At 55.9% G+C, this 14,135-nt stretch overlaps 3 protein-coding genes across 3 annotated transcripts; 2 read left to right on the top strand and 1 right to left on the bottom strand.

The window, feature by feature from the left end:
- Positions 1–764: 764 nt before the first annotated feature.
- TRIREDRAFT_58658 (uncharacterized protein) lies at positions 765–3,069 on the top strand (the record flags this gene model as incomplete). Its single annotated transcript, XM_006963873.1, has 4 exons — positions 765–1,237; positions 1,370–1,601; positions 1,662–2,732; positions 2,887–3,069. The coding sequence occupies 4 exons, from the start codon at positions 765–767 to the stop codon at positions 3,067–3,069; spliced, it is 1,959 nt and encodes a 652-aa protein (XP_006963935.1).
- A 5,002-nt stretch (positions 3,070–8,071) lies between these two features.
- TRIREDRAFT_105613 (uncharacterized protein) lies at positions 8,072–9,969 on the top strand (the record flags this gene model as incomplete). Its single annotated transcript, XM_006963872.1, has 3 exons — positions 8,072–8,116; positions 8,366–8,452; positions 8,518–9,969. The coding sequence occupies 3 exons, from the start codon at positions 8,072–8,074 to the stop codon at positions 9,967–9,969; spliced, it is 1,584 nt and encodes a 527-aa protein (XP_006963934.1).
- A 634-nt stretch (positions 9,970–10,603) lies between these two features.
- On the bottom strand, positions 10,604–13,062 carry TRIREDRAFT_76502 (uncharacterized protein; the record flags this gene model as incomplete). Its single annotated transcript, XM_006963675.1, has 1 exon — positions 10,604–13,062. The coding sequence occupies exon 1, from the start codon at positions 12,992–12,994 to the stop codon at positions 10,604–10,606; it is 2,391 nt and encodes a 796-aa protein (XP_006963737.1). The 5' UTR covers positions 12,995–13,062.
- Between the last annotated feature and the right edge of the window lie 1,073 nt (positions 13,063–14,135).

Genomic DNA, 14,135 nt, shown 5'->3' with positions numbered 1-14,135 from the left:
GCAGCTATTCCGCCTCCAGACCAACGGCTCCGTCTCCGCCACCGAATTCGATCACACGAAGCTACAAAAGATGGGACGGCCATTGGGTGCGACCTTCCTGGGCATTAGCATCGTGACGTTGCTCCTCGGCTGCAGGAGATATTTCCATGCTCAGGAATGGATTCTGCAGGGCAAATTCCCGGCAAGCCGAGGCACCATCATCGTCATGTCATTGGTAGCGTTGGCGCTCATGATTTTGTCCTTGGTGGTGGTCATTGTCATACGGTAGCTTTGTGTTGAGCGATGGATGGAGGTCACCGGCGTTTGGTCTTTGAGCCCTTTGGGCCATTTGTTGGGTTGGGAATGCATCAGAGCTGTGCCATTGTATGATTGGAGATGGTATGGGCGTAATATAATGATCCTTGGGACCGGACCTTTTTCAGGGTAGGCATATATTGGGGTTTTGTTCGCGTTTGCATAGATAGCGGAAAATCCGTCAATTTCATCTCGTGATAGAGAAACCGAGATAACCAAAGGCCTACAGAGCAGCTGCGTCTCTTCAATTGCAGTTTATCAAATCCTTATGCTCTCTCGTTTAGTGGCATCGTGATGATGCGGGTTTTGGCTTATCGCCCAGAATCGGCATATGGTTGGGGGTATGACATAGCTTGCATTTGGTGGGGTTATATGTTTGCTTTTCTGTCACCAACACACCACGACGTCTCACACCAACTTAACCTTCATCTCTCTCTCCCCAGCGACTATTTGCCGCAGTTTATCAAAAGATGTCGCCCAAGGAGCCAATAGACGTCCCCTCATTTGCAGCCACTCAGCTCGCCCTGCTAGACCAAGAGCTGCAGAGCGAGATCCAGGAAACGAGCAGCCTCATCTCCAACCACAGCCCCACGGGCCTCCAGCGCGCCGGCCTGGCCATTACAAACCTGACGATATCCTCGCAGAGGACGGGCCTGGGAGGCAAGACGGTGCTGGAGCTGGGGCCCGATGGCGCGACCTCGAGCACGGGGGAGCTGCCCGAGCACGGGATCCGGACGGGCGACATTGTGCTTGTCGCGGAGCAGCCCGCGGGCAGCGCGAAGAAGAGGGAGGTGAAGGAGCTGGAGAGAAAGGGGGCGAGAGGGGTGGTGACGAGGGTGCAGAGGGCGGCGGTGAGCGTTGCGCTGGACGAGGGCAAGGATGAGGTTTTGTTTTCGGGGAGGGTGTGGATGGTGAAGTTGGCGGATGAGGTTACATATCGACGGTATGGGACAATTTCTGCAACTGGTCTTCTGCCTGTCGTCTGTGAAGATGATGCATGAGAAGCCGGGGATAACCCCAGTGGCGGGGGAGACGAGATTTGAGGATGATGAAAAGCTGACGAAAAGTGAGGCAGCATGAACCAGACCATGGAGAAGCTGCAGAAGATGGGAGAGGCGGAGTACTCGAGCTTCATCAGGGTGTTGTTTGGGCTGTCGAGCCCTTCGCCGGTGCCATCGGACTTGGCTGCGAGCGAAGAGGTGGGAAGTATTGAATGGGTTGACCCTACGCTGAACGACTCGCAAAAGGATGCCATTCGGTTTGCACTGGCTTCTCGAGAGGTGGCTCTCATTCATGGTCCTCCCGGGGTAGGTTTCGCCGTAAACGATACACGGACCTTGATCGATCGGGCTGCTGATTGAAATCAGACAGGCAAAACTCATACGCTGATCGAGTTGATACTGCAAATGATCAAGCGGAATCAGAGGATACTGGTCTGCGGCCCCTCCAACATCTCAGTCGACAACATTGTGGAACGACTCGCACCTCACAAAGTGCCCATTCTTCGCTTGGGCCATCCCGCTCGGCTTCTGCCATCGGTTCTCAACCACTCTCTAGACGTTCTCACACAAACCTCGGAAGCCGGGGCGATCATCAAGGATGTTCGTGCCGAAATGGACGCAAAGCAGGCATCCATCAAAAAGACCAAGAGCGGCAGGGAGCGGAAAGCCATCTACACTGATCTCAAAGAGCTACGCAAGGAGTACCGTGAGCGGGAGAGGAGATGCGTCAGCAACCTCGTCGGCGGCAGCAAGGTCGTTCTCGCAACGCTTCACGGAGCGGGAGGCTACCAGCTGCGCAACGAGGAATTCGACGTGGTCATCATCGATGAGGCGAGCCAGGCGTTGGAGGCACAGTGCTGGGTGCCGCTGCTGTCGGCGAAGAAGGCCGTCTGTGCCGGAGACCATCTGCAGCTGCCGCCGACAATCAAGTCCCTCAACTCAAAGATGAAGCCAAAGAGCAAGAAAGGCGTAGATGGTGATGCGGCAGCAGCAGCAGCGCCCGTCATCAAGGGCATGACGCTCGAGACGACGCTCTTTGACCGACTGCTGGCACTCCACGGACCGTCCATCAAGCGCATGCTCACAACGCAATACAGAATGCACGAAAAGATTATGCGCTTCCCGTCGGACGAACTCTACGACTCAAAACTCATCGCGGCCGACGCTGTAAAAGCACGGCTGCTCAGGGACCTGGACTACGACGTCGAGAGCAACGAAGACACGACGGAGCCCGTCATCTTCATTGACACACAGGGAGGCGATTTCCCGGAGCGCAACGAGGACGACGACAAGGAGAATCCGAAAAGGGGCAGCCTGCACGGGGAGAGCAAGAGCAACGAGATGGAGGCGGCATTGGTTCGCTTGCACGTCAAGCAGCTCGTCGAAGCCGGCGTTCGACCCGAGGATATCGCCGTCGTTACCCCTTATAATGCACAGGTTCGTTATACGCTTCCCCTGGGCTGTCTACTAGAGTACCAAACCAATCCCCCCTTTTCTCTTTACCAAAGTAATGCGAAGATGGAAGAGTGGGATATCGGGACCGATTGGGGGAGGAAAAGTTGCTAACGAAGAAGGGGAAAACACAAAATAGCTTGCTGCACTCGCCTCGCTCAAGGAAAAGTTCCCCGGCATTGAACTCGGCAGTGTGGATGGGTTTCAGGGGCGCGAGAAGGAGGCTGTGATTGTGAGCCTCGTCCGCAGCAATCCTGATGGCGAAGTGGGCTTCCTGGGCGAAAAGAGGCGCCTCAACGGTAGGTCAAGAGTCCTCGCGTAAAACAGGGCGGTTCACCGTTCTTCCTCGTCTATCCTTCCAATTGCCTTCTTTCCTGGACCCTCCTCCAGCTTTTCCATCCCGGGTTATGGGGACACCAAGTTCAATAGACGAGGGCGCCGGGCCAGAATCTCGATATTAACCATGCTTGCAGTCGCCATGACTCGTCCTAAACGATCGTTAACCGTCATTGGAGACTCCGAGACGGTCAAGAAGTAAGTCTGTGTTTGCATTTGCTTCCGCCGCTCCACGAGTCCTGGACAAGAGACATGCTGACATTTCTTTCCTTTTTCTCAGGGGAAGCAAATTTCTGAAAAAGTGGATGGAGTTTCTGGAAGAGCATGCTGATCTTCGGTATCCTGATGTTGCAGAGGTTAACCGAGAGTGAAGCGAAGAGCTAGACTACTTCTTATACCCAGTTACGAAGAATAAGGTACCAAATCAGGGACAGGAAATGATGCGCTCGACAGTCCGCGAAGCCCCAACAGCTGGCTATGTAGTGCTGATTACTTCGTCCTAAAGTCATGGCTCGGCTTGTACTCAGGTGAGCAATCTTCAAGTTGATACGTTCCCCCCCCAGTGCAATGGAAAAGCTCCGCCAGTGTCTCGAAATGGACAATTAGTAGTACGAGGTATAAGACCGAGTCATATTGAACGACCAGCGCGGTGGTTACGTTTAGATATGGATTTAAAATGAGACTTATTTCCACGTGGCTCATTCTGTTCGCGATTCGACGGGGAGTGTTTCCGACGGCCTTTGGGGGCTTGTTTGTTTGCATGTCAAAACTTGGGATTGCTCCAGAGCACATAGGTATGTAATTCTCATCCGAACATCCGGCTTCTGTGTAACCGTGCACGACCGTTGTGACCACGGTCGCCGGCCATTCTCCGTCCTCCGAAGGTCATGTCGAGCAAGGTTCGGATGTCTGGAGATGATGCCCGCCAGCAGACGGGTTTGTGGTACCGAGATGCCAGGCCAGGGGAGCAGAGTTGAGCCATGGTCAGTCACAAATGAGCGACTTATTGGACTTGGACAACATCTGGCGTCCGCTGGCAAACGTCCGTCCCCTTGACAATCGGGTGCGAACAGCTCCGAAAGCTGGTGACAAGTCGTGCAGCCTGGCAGCGGCGTCCTCTAAGCACGGGCAGAAACAGCCCTGCCGACCCGTCGATGTCAAACGGAGCGACAGCGGTAATAAGAGCGGCAATGACGCGAGGATGGTGGCGTTTGCCAGCAACTGTGACGAACAAGTCAACAACGATTCACGTTGGCCTCTCAAACTAGCCCCAGAACATGGCCGCCGCGTGGTCGGTGGGAAGGGCACGGCCCTCTCCCTTGCATTCCTTCTAGAAAGAAGCTCCAAGGGACGCGGATCTGCGCATGAACCACGACGCATCAACCGGCCCCTGGTCCGGATCTCCAAGACGGTCTGAAACGATTGGATAACGCAACCAGTTGCAACAGGGCTGGCCGCCAGCACTCGCGCTTTTATGCTTTGCAGAGAGCTAAGTCGGATAACGGCCCCCGGCTCGGATGGCCGCGTCACAGAGCAAACGGGGACTGGACAAGACGAGTGAGGGCAGGGAAAAAAAAAAGGAATTCTCGTTGAAGAAAACAGGCAAAAAGAAAACGAGGAAACGAAATGAAGAGTGGCTGAGAAAACGGCGCCGGGGCAGGATGCGATGCCAAGCATTTGCTGAGTTGTCTGTCTGGAACCGCCAGACTAAGAAGAGTGCAAAGCCCACCACTCTCTTTGGTTTTGCGCCATGCATGGGGTTGGACCAGGGGGTCCTCGTCTTCCCTGGCATGTCTCTGGTCCCTTTGGTCCCTTGGTTGGTCCCTCTGGTCTCTCGGAAGGATTCTTCTGAACGAAATTCGCACACCGAGTTGCCTCAGTGGCTCGTAGTACCAGGCACAGAGAGGTTGAAATGCTTCTGGAGCCGCCCGGACCAGAGCCTCAAAGAATTGATAGACGCCCGCCTGCCAGCTAGGCATGCGTCTGGAGCGGTGGCGCGGTTCATTTTGTCAAGTCGTCACATAACCCTGGCGGCAATTTGCGAGTTGGCTCGCTTTGATTAACACAAAACGTCTGCTGTGTCTCGCTGTCTGCTGCTCGGAGGTAGCAGTGGCATGTACTACCTGTAGACAGCGCGGAGTTAGCAGGCAGGCAGGGAAGCAGACCAGTAACAGTCTGCAGGCCCGGAGTCATCTGCAGTTGGCTGTAGTCATCATACCTGTAGGCTGTAGGGCCGAGTATGGCTGATTGCATGTCACAAGCAGGCACCTGGCAGTGAGAAGTAGACGACGCAGGTCATCACACAGGTACTTCGTACAGCGGTGGAGTAACAGAGCATGCGCAGGTAACTCTCCGTACATGATACGTGTAGCAGAATGCTCAACTCGGATTAGCAGCCCGGTGGTAATAACGAAAGACGGAGGTGAAACTGACGGCGGAGTTTGAAAGGCTTGAAGGTATTCAGGGACTGAGTTCTGCTGCAGACGAAGATTTTGGGCGCCGATTTGTAATCCCCTCAGGCCAAGGTCAAGGCTGCCGCGAGGGTTCTGGGCAGGTGCAGACTCGGTGATGGCGGGCGCCTTCCGTGCTCATGGCAACATGAAGGCATCGCATCTAAGAGCGGGAAGGTACGAGTATCAATGTGATTCGCGCCTCAGGCAGGAATTGATGGCGATAACTTCATGGTCGTAGTACTAGCTGTACGAAAGACGGAGCTTGCAGCACACAAGGTACCCCAATCTGCCCCGGTTGCTCGCCTCGACTCCGCCATCGAGCCGCCGACATGAGCCTCGCTGATCCTCGTCTCTCTTTCATCTTCATTTCCCCTCGTTGCCCTCATTTCTGGCCTGTCCGTACTATACGGAACGGGCATGATGGTGCTCGTATCTCGCCCTCTTTGATGCTCCCGATTCCCGGCCTCTGTGCATTTCTGACAAGCCCAAACGCAGGCAGAGCCACTGGCAGCGTCGTCATTAGCTTCGAGAAATCAATAGGCTTTCAAATAACTGCGGTCCCGTCGGCTTCAGCCGCATTACTAGTCCTTGTTACTACTGGGGCGACTAACTTCAAACTCGCCGGGACAGCTATTCGCACCAGTTGACACCAGACCTTGTTGCTGCTTCCTGCAAAGTACTAACGGACCGCCAGTACTGTCTATTGGAAACCGGACATCTTGTCTCGTCGCTGCCGATTACGAATACTTTCTATTATACGTGTACATGCTCGTACGAGCACTAACGCTGGCTCGCACAGCTTGGTCGTTGGCTTGGAGCAAGGATTCCTGGCGCTTGTATTCTGCACAGCTCATCACCACACAAAGTATCGCCGCTCCAGGCTCCGCACCGAATCTGCACCCGCCGAGAAGCCCCCTTTTTTCGTGGTCGGAGTGCGGTCCATTCCCGAGCCCCATAGATCCTCCCCTGCGAGAGAACGTGGCCGGCATCTCTTGGCGGAGAGCCCTGCTGGGCGAAATGCACCTTCGGACAATCGCGAGTCGTTGCGACTTGGAGACGCTGCAGCTATGAAAATATGGGCAGGCGACGAGAACTCAACCCGTCGTCATCGATATGCAGACGCATGGTCTCGGCCGTGGAATGGAAAGGCTTGCCGGCCACTGATTCGCCTGCTGTTTCTGCACTCATACGTGTACGAGAACGTTCTGTGCCGCTCGGCAGCTCCATCGAGGCACGAATGCACAGTTCACGGCAGAGGAGGGGGGGTCAATCGCCTGGGGATCGCTGCTTTATCATCCTTGGACTCCGGTGAGAGCCGTATTTCCACGCACGCGACTCTCATTTGTGCGTGTGCTGCGTACTCCGTAAAGTACGTACGCTCGAGCGATGTATTACAAACAGCGCCCGCGTCGCCAGCAACTTCAACATCACCTCGTCCTTCTGGGCTGGGTCCACAGGCTATTGCTGCCAGCAATCTACACGGACCCTGGTGCGGAATTGTCACCCTAGTCCTCCGTCAAGGAACCAGAGCGGCCGTCCTGACACCGGTATTCCGTATCCCATACGCTTCATATCTCGAGTGGTTCTTCCACGGCGAATAGCGGCGTTTCTGACCTGCCCTTCCTGGGCGTTTCAAGGTATGCACCTCGGCTGCCTCGATCCCAATCCCTCGCTAGCTTGGCTGCAGCTCGGGGCCATCTGGGGGGGTTCCGTTAAAATACGGCCAGGGCGCCATCGTGTTTCATCCTCCGTCTTCCCAAGGCCCATTACACAAAGGAACGCACTCGCCCCGGCCGTGGCCGCGAGCAATCGATCTCATCGCTGCTTCTGCTGCTGCTCCTGCTCCAGACAAACCGCCTTGTGCCACCTCAACTTTGCAACGTTCTCATAGCGACTGGCCCGGCGCCGTTTGGCCACCTCGCATTGACGTTATTTCGTGTCTCTCGTTTCGACTGTGATATTTCCTTTTTATGATTCGCTGCCTGCTGCTGCTTCTTCCCGCCCCGCGGCCGACACGCCCCTCCAGGAACGCTTCGACAACGCCGGGGCCAAGTTTTCTCTGATCACAGCGCCATCGCCTGCTATTCGAGATTAGACGATCTGACAACCGAGGACTGACAACGGCCTCTGCTTGCCCCGATGTGATGAACCAGCCTCACCGTCGTCAAACCTGTCAACATACATGAACAGAAGATCCGGAATCTGAAGCTTTACTCACCAACTGGTCCGAGGGTTCCGTCCCAGGCGAACGAATCCAAACAAACCCTGAGGGAGACAAACTCTTGGGAGTCCAGGGTTGCCCGCAGCCGTTGAACCCTGTCATCCTCATCCGTGCTTCCTCTCCCAAAGAGCTGTCGACACTCACTCAACCTTCTTTGATCCCTAGTTCCAAAAAAAGCTCAACTCAATCCATTCCTTCTCTCCTTTGTCCTTTCGTTTCTTTTTCTTCTTTTTCTTCTTGAATGTCATTTTTCTCAGCGTCTTCGATAAGAAAGGATGCACCGATCATCAACATCACCACTTTCTCCGCAAGACATGCCCCGGTCATCAAGCGCCGCCGCCGTCAACAACATGCCCAGAGTTCGTTCTCCGACAGCTCCTAGGATAACTCGGGCCCAAATCTCCAGCCCGATACCTATTACAGAAGCGCTTGACAAAGAGCTGTCCATTCGACCACAGGAAATTGGGTTTTCTGGACACATGCCACAGCACACCAGCACCGCAAAGACTTCGATGGATAACTCTCGGCCTTCAGGGGAGTTTTCCCGCCGCCGAATTTCGTTGACGCCCATGCGGTCCAGGTCAGTCCTGCGAACTGCATTTAGCAAGATATTCGGACGCAAGAAGGTGCCTCGGCCTATGACTGGACTGGCTTCTGTTGGCTCTGAGGAGGATCTATCGGATCAGCGTTATCATGTAAGTCCCGCCTACAGGATCATAAGCACTTCGGCGAATGCCACGTACTGATGCAGGCAAAATAGGCTCCGAGCAGCCCTACTCCTGCCCAGAACCCACTCCCAAACATGTCCGAATCCCTTCCTATTTCTGAATACGATCGAGCATTGCGGTCGCATTCCGTTGGCCCTGAAGACGTCATTGCCATCCAGACTGCGCGCAGCTCCGTCAATGCAGATTACAGCGGCCACCAGAGGAGGCGAGCGGGAACTGGGAGCGATGCCCATCCCGCCAGTGCACGCTGGGTGAAGCCGACGACGGGCTTGACACCACGCCCCGCCAGCACCCAGGATTGGGGTAGCAGGTTGGTTGACGAGAGCCACGACCCAGAGGAGATTGGCCGCGCAATCACCACAGGCCTGAAGCGTCGGTCCAGGAGCCTGTCATTTATTCCTTTGATCGACGAAACTACTCCGACACCAAGCATCACACGCCGCCGCAGCGACGAGTTCCCTCGCGGATGGCGGGAAAGCTGCGAGGAAGCCACCTCCCCTATGTCCTCGACCGGGCCAGGCGGCGAGGATGGTGCCACGTTTATCAGTGACAGATCAGACGACGAGGCCAAGTCCGACGACGGATTGCAGGATGAGGTTGAGTCGCCTGTAAAACCATTCGAGTTTAGCAATATGCCTTATATGACGGAGTTTGCCGGCGGCGCGAGTATGAAGATCACAGACGCTGTTGGCCTCGAGACCCGAATCGGCCAGGTCGAGAATCGTCTAAGCCTGGTAGAAGGCATCCTGACGCATGTTCGCCAGGGAACTCCTCTCACTGGGTTGGGAGACGATGCCTCTGAACGACTGGCACCTCCCATGCCCGCATGGTCGTCCACCTTCCCAACAGCAGCTCGACCCTCTTCTCATTCCTCTGCTCAGTTTTCTGGAACATCCAGGCTGTCGTTTGGCGAGGTACCCATATATGCGCGATCAGCAAGCCAACAAACTACGAAGCACTCGGCCTTTGCCTCCCCGGAGCGAACAACTCTTGCGTCTAGTCTCCCTACCCTTTCAAAGTCGGTACCCGCTGGGTCTTTCATCATGGACCACGAGACCTACAACACAATCTTGACGACAATGGAAAACGACCGAGCTGCTCGAATAGCATTGGAGGCGCAAGTAAGGGAGCTTAGCCGACAAGTTAGCCGTCTGTCTAGAAACTTGCCCTCCGCCTGTGCGGCCCCAACACAAGCCGAAGGTGGGCAAACATCGGTTCACGACTTTGCAGATGCCAAAAATCTCGGCATGAGCGACAAAAAAGACCACAACGAAGATTCTGGCATTGGCACCGAGCCCGGGGACAGAGAGTACCCAGATTCATTTGCTACCTTAAACGACGAGAGCCACAACCCGGGCCACTATAGAGAGGAAGCAGAGGCCCCTTTGACCAGGCCCAATACGACATTGTCGCTTTCAAAGCTGACCATGCTTGGTGACGTGGGATATCCGACGTCCCAGCAAGCCTTATCGCAGACAGTCTAGATGGAGCAGTAAACCCAGCTCGTGACTGAGGGTGCGATAACAGACACAAAAGACTATCGGAAAAGAAAGGAGGACGAGCGGCATTTGATGACTTTTCGGCAATTACTAGCGCTGTTATTGCTTGTGTATTTATACCCCATTCAGACGATGCTGTGATATCGTCTGAAGTTTTTTCTTTTGTTCGTATCATCTGGTGGAGTGGGCAATCATGGTTTCTGGGCAAAAGGACTTGGGTTTCCGGTACCAAGGCTTGATAAGAGACAAGAGAGGGCTCGCTATAGACGATGAGGGGACGGTAGGCTAAAAGGATGCCTCGAGAAAAAATAGAAGAAAACAACTTGAACTCTGAAGGTATATATAACCATGATATGGTGCAAGTTCTATGATAAAGGAGGTGTACAGCTATCTGATTGACAGACATGTCGATTCCGATGTGGTGCCATGTCATATCGAGTTGAGATCCTGATGTAACTCACATGCCGTGCTCTATCGTGCCTCTGAACGCCACAAAATATATTGTCAAGAATGCCAGCTCATACGCTCAGCTCAAGTCCTGAGCTTCCACCATCATTTTGACTTTCCCATACGGATTCCGACTGATATCAAACGACTTGTCGTCAAGCACAATGCAAGCTCATCCCCTGATCCCCCAGCTACCGACCAAGGCCATTGACTTTTCATTCCCCGGGGCAAGACGCTCGTCCTCGAGCGTGTCGGCGAGACACGTCCATGGATCTCGGCCGCCTCCCCACTTGAGCAGCCTCTCCTTGAGGCGCTCCCCGTTGTCGCGACCGACGGCGGCGCCGTCCTGGCCAGCGCGGAAGACGACGCGCCAGACCCGCTCGGCGAGCACGCGGTCAAAGAGGTAGCTGTAGTAGGTGCTCCCGTAGCTGTGCAGGTGGCCGAAGAAGCCCTGCCAGCGAGTCTGGGGCGGGTCGTGCGGCCCGTGGGCGTAGCGGCGCTGGATGTCGTGGAAGGTGGCGGTCGAGTCAAAGGAGCGGTCGGCGACCTCGGGCGCGTGGTAGGCCTGGTCGACCATGGCGAGGAGGATCTGGTGCTCCGTGTCGATGCCCTCGAAGCGCTTGGACACGCGCATGCGCTCGGCGACGAGGTCGTACGGCAGCGGCTTGTCCGTCTTCCAGTGGCGCGCGAAGAGCGACAGCACGGTGCGGTCGACGGCGAAGTGCTCCATCAGCGTCGACGGCAGCTCCGCGAAGTCGGTGGCGCAGCGCGTGCCCGAGACGTTTTGGAACGAGGTGCGGGCGAGAATGGAGTGGATGGCGTGGCCCATTTCGTGGAAGAGCGTCTCGACCGAGTACAGCGACAGCAGCGCGGGCTCCCGGGCGTTGTCGTTCTTGGGGAAATCGCACACGAGGGCGATGGTGGGCAGCTGCTTCAGGCTGCCGTCTTGCGACGACGTCTCCATGCCGTCGTTGGCGGCCTGCTCGGCGGATTCAAACGCCGGCATGTCGGGGCCGTTGAGGTCGGCGCCAACCTCGTCAATCTCGTCCGGCAGGATCTCGCGGGAGCACCGGACGGTGAAGTGCGCCGGGTTGGGCGACTTTTGCGGCCGGTAGAAGAGATCGCAGTACAAAACGGCTACTTGACCGCCGTTGTCGGACACGACGTCGAGCCGCTTGACGTCGGGATGCCAGGTTTCGCCGGGCAGCGTCTCGCGCGGGACCAGGCGGATGCCGTAGAGGCGATCAAAGAGACGTGACAGGCCCTGGATGACGGTGCCGACGGAAAAGTACGCCGTCAAGTGGTCGTCAAAGCGAACCCGCGATCGCATCTCGGCCCGGATCCTCTCCATATAAAAGTCCCTGTCCCACGCCTGCAGAGTGGCGTCTTGCATGGCCAGCCTCTCGCGCTTCTTCTGCGTCAGCTCGTTGAGCTCCTGCTGGATAATGGGGGCGTTGTGGTGTCTCAGGGCAAGCAGGAACTGCATGACGGAAGCTGGCGACTTGGCCATCATGCGGTCCTTGAGCGCCATGTGCCCGTGGCTCTCGAAGCCGGCGAGGTTGGCCAGCTCCGCTCGGAGCTTGAGCATCGTCTCCAGGAGCCTAATTGTCCGGCTGGACGCTGTCCGCTGGGCAAGGTAGATTTCCTTCCGGGTCTCCTCGTCATAGACGCTCTGCAAGGCGGCGGCGGCCTCGGAGCCGGTGGTGGGGATGGTGATGTTGGACCGGATCTTGAGCTGCGCAGCCAGCCCGGGATACAAGCCGTAGAAGCGATGAGCCGGCAGCGTCACCTCCTTGCGCTCCGGCTCCATGCCCTGGACAAACGCCGAGCCGACGTCGCTGATGCGTGACGACAGCTCGACGAACCTGTCGCGGGCCGCCTTGGGCAGGTTGACGGCAGACTTCATGAAGTCGAGCTTGAGCAGCTCCGCCACGGTCCTCTCCTCCTCGGACCAGGTCGACGTGACCTCGGGCCGGGACATGGCCTCGCCCAGCTGGTCGCTCAGCCCCGTCATGGTGTTGAGCTGGTTCATGTACTGGTACACCATGGACCAGGCATCGGCCGCGGCCTGCTGGAAGCGCACGTCTGGGTGCGTCATGCGCACAAAGTCGGACATGTCGAGGACGCGGCACAGCAAATCGCTCAGCCGGTCGAGGTCCCGAATCAGGCGCTGGTACTCTGGCGTCGTCGAGGCGGCGAGCATCCGGTGGACGATCCTCGTCGCCCTCTGCAAGCTCTTCTGCGCGAAGACGAGAAATCCATCCGGGCTCGTGAGGTAGCGGTTCTTGAACAGGCCCTGGCTCTTCTTGAGGCTGAAGTTGGCAAACGGCCGGCTGTTGGACGGGGCGTCGAACAGCTCGCGGAGGAGGGCATCGTCGTGTCGGGAGCTTGTGAAGTGGTCGATCGGCAGCTTTGCAGAGTCTGAGCCTGACGCTGGAGCAGCGGCATCATTGACAGCGGCGGCGGCGGTTGATTCCCATCGAACGTGGCCCGGCCTGGCCTTGATCACGCGGCGGCAGCATCGGGTGCAGACCCGGAGGCGGGAGCCCCCGGAGTTGAGCATTGCTGGCGTTGGCTGGAGAGGAAGAGGAAGAAGAAGAGGAAGAAGCTGGCGGCATGCGGAGAAGCGGGCGTCCTCATGAGTAGCCCATGGGTGTTATCGTGTGTGCGGCGTACAAGCAGCTGCATTCGGAGGTGTGATAACGAGGCAGAAAAAATGCAGTGTGAACCGAAGTTCGGAGCTGTGAGACGGTACCTCGAACAATTACCCGCGAGATGCCGAAAGCCGATGAGCATCAAGTACTGCCTACCTAGGCAACACAGACGGACAGCATCATGCTTGAGTGCTTGTATGACTTTTAGAGCCAAGAGACTTGGTATGCTTTATTGTACTGACTGGCATTCTCTCATGAATTTCTTTTGGAATTGACATCTTTGTTTATGTGTTTCATTCGAACTATAATGGTGATGCTGCAGGCATGTCTTAAGCCCCTCATTGGCTTTTTAGAATAGGCACATTTCACTTACAGGCACAAAGAGTCTTCTACTCGTCCAAGATCAATTGTTGGGCGAAACCCGGCTTCTTTGATAATGTTTGATAATTGCCATATCATTTATAGGAGCCTATGCCATTCTCCAAAATTGATAATGTGAATTGAGTCAAGTGGAAGGTCTCTGCCGGACATGTTCATCAGACTGACAGAGGTTGTTACTTTGAACATTTGCTTCACCTTGGCCCGTCTTCACTCGCTGTCTCTTGGCACATTGTAGGAAACCTCCATCCAGTGAAGTCTAAACAAATTGTCATGCTATCTATGTACATTAAGATAACCGAAGCAAACCCTTTACAATTGCTTCCTATTATGCAGCGATTCTCATATCCGGTGCTCAACAGCCAAACCTCCCCAATCCGGCAACCCACCAGCTAGAGCCGCCCGGGGCCGGAATTTCTCCTGCGCCGCCTTCGTCGGAATAGTGCGGGATCCCAGCAAGATGAACATGAGCCTTTTCAAAAAAATAACATCATCGAACTTCCCTCGACTTCCCTGAGCCGGCTTCGCTCTCACCCAATTCGCCTGCATCATGGCCGCGAGAGTGCTCCTGCAGCGGGTAGGCAAATATCCCATCTCCCAACACGTCTCTGCTCGACATCATTGGCGAGCTCCAGCTAATTGAGCCTTTCGAATCTTCTATAGCGCTCCTTT

This window comes from Trichoderma reesei, assembly GCF_000167675.1.
Source record: "Trichoderma reesei QM6a unplaced genomic scaffold TRIREscaffold_5, whole genome shotgun sequence".
Taxonomy (NCBI): Eukaryota; Fungi; Ascomycota; class Sordariomycetes; order Hypocreales; family Hypocreaceae; genus Trichoderma; species Trichoderma reesei.
Note: the sequence above shows the minus strand (reverse complement) of the source record. Positions and strands in the feature narration are given on the sequence as shown.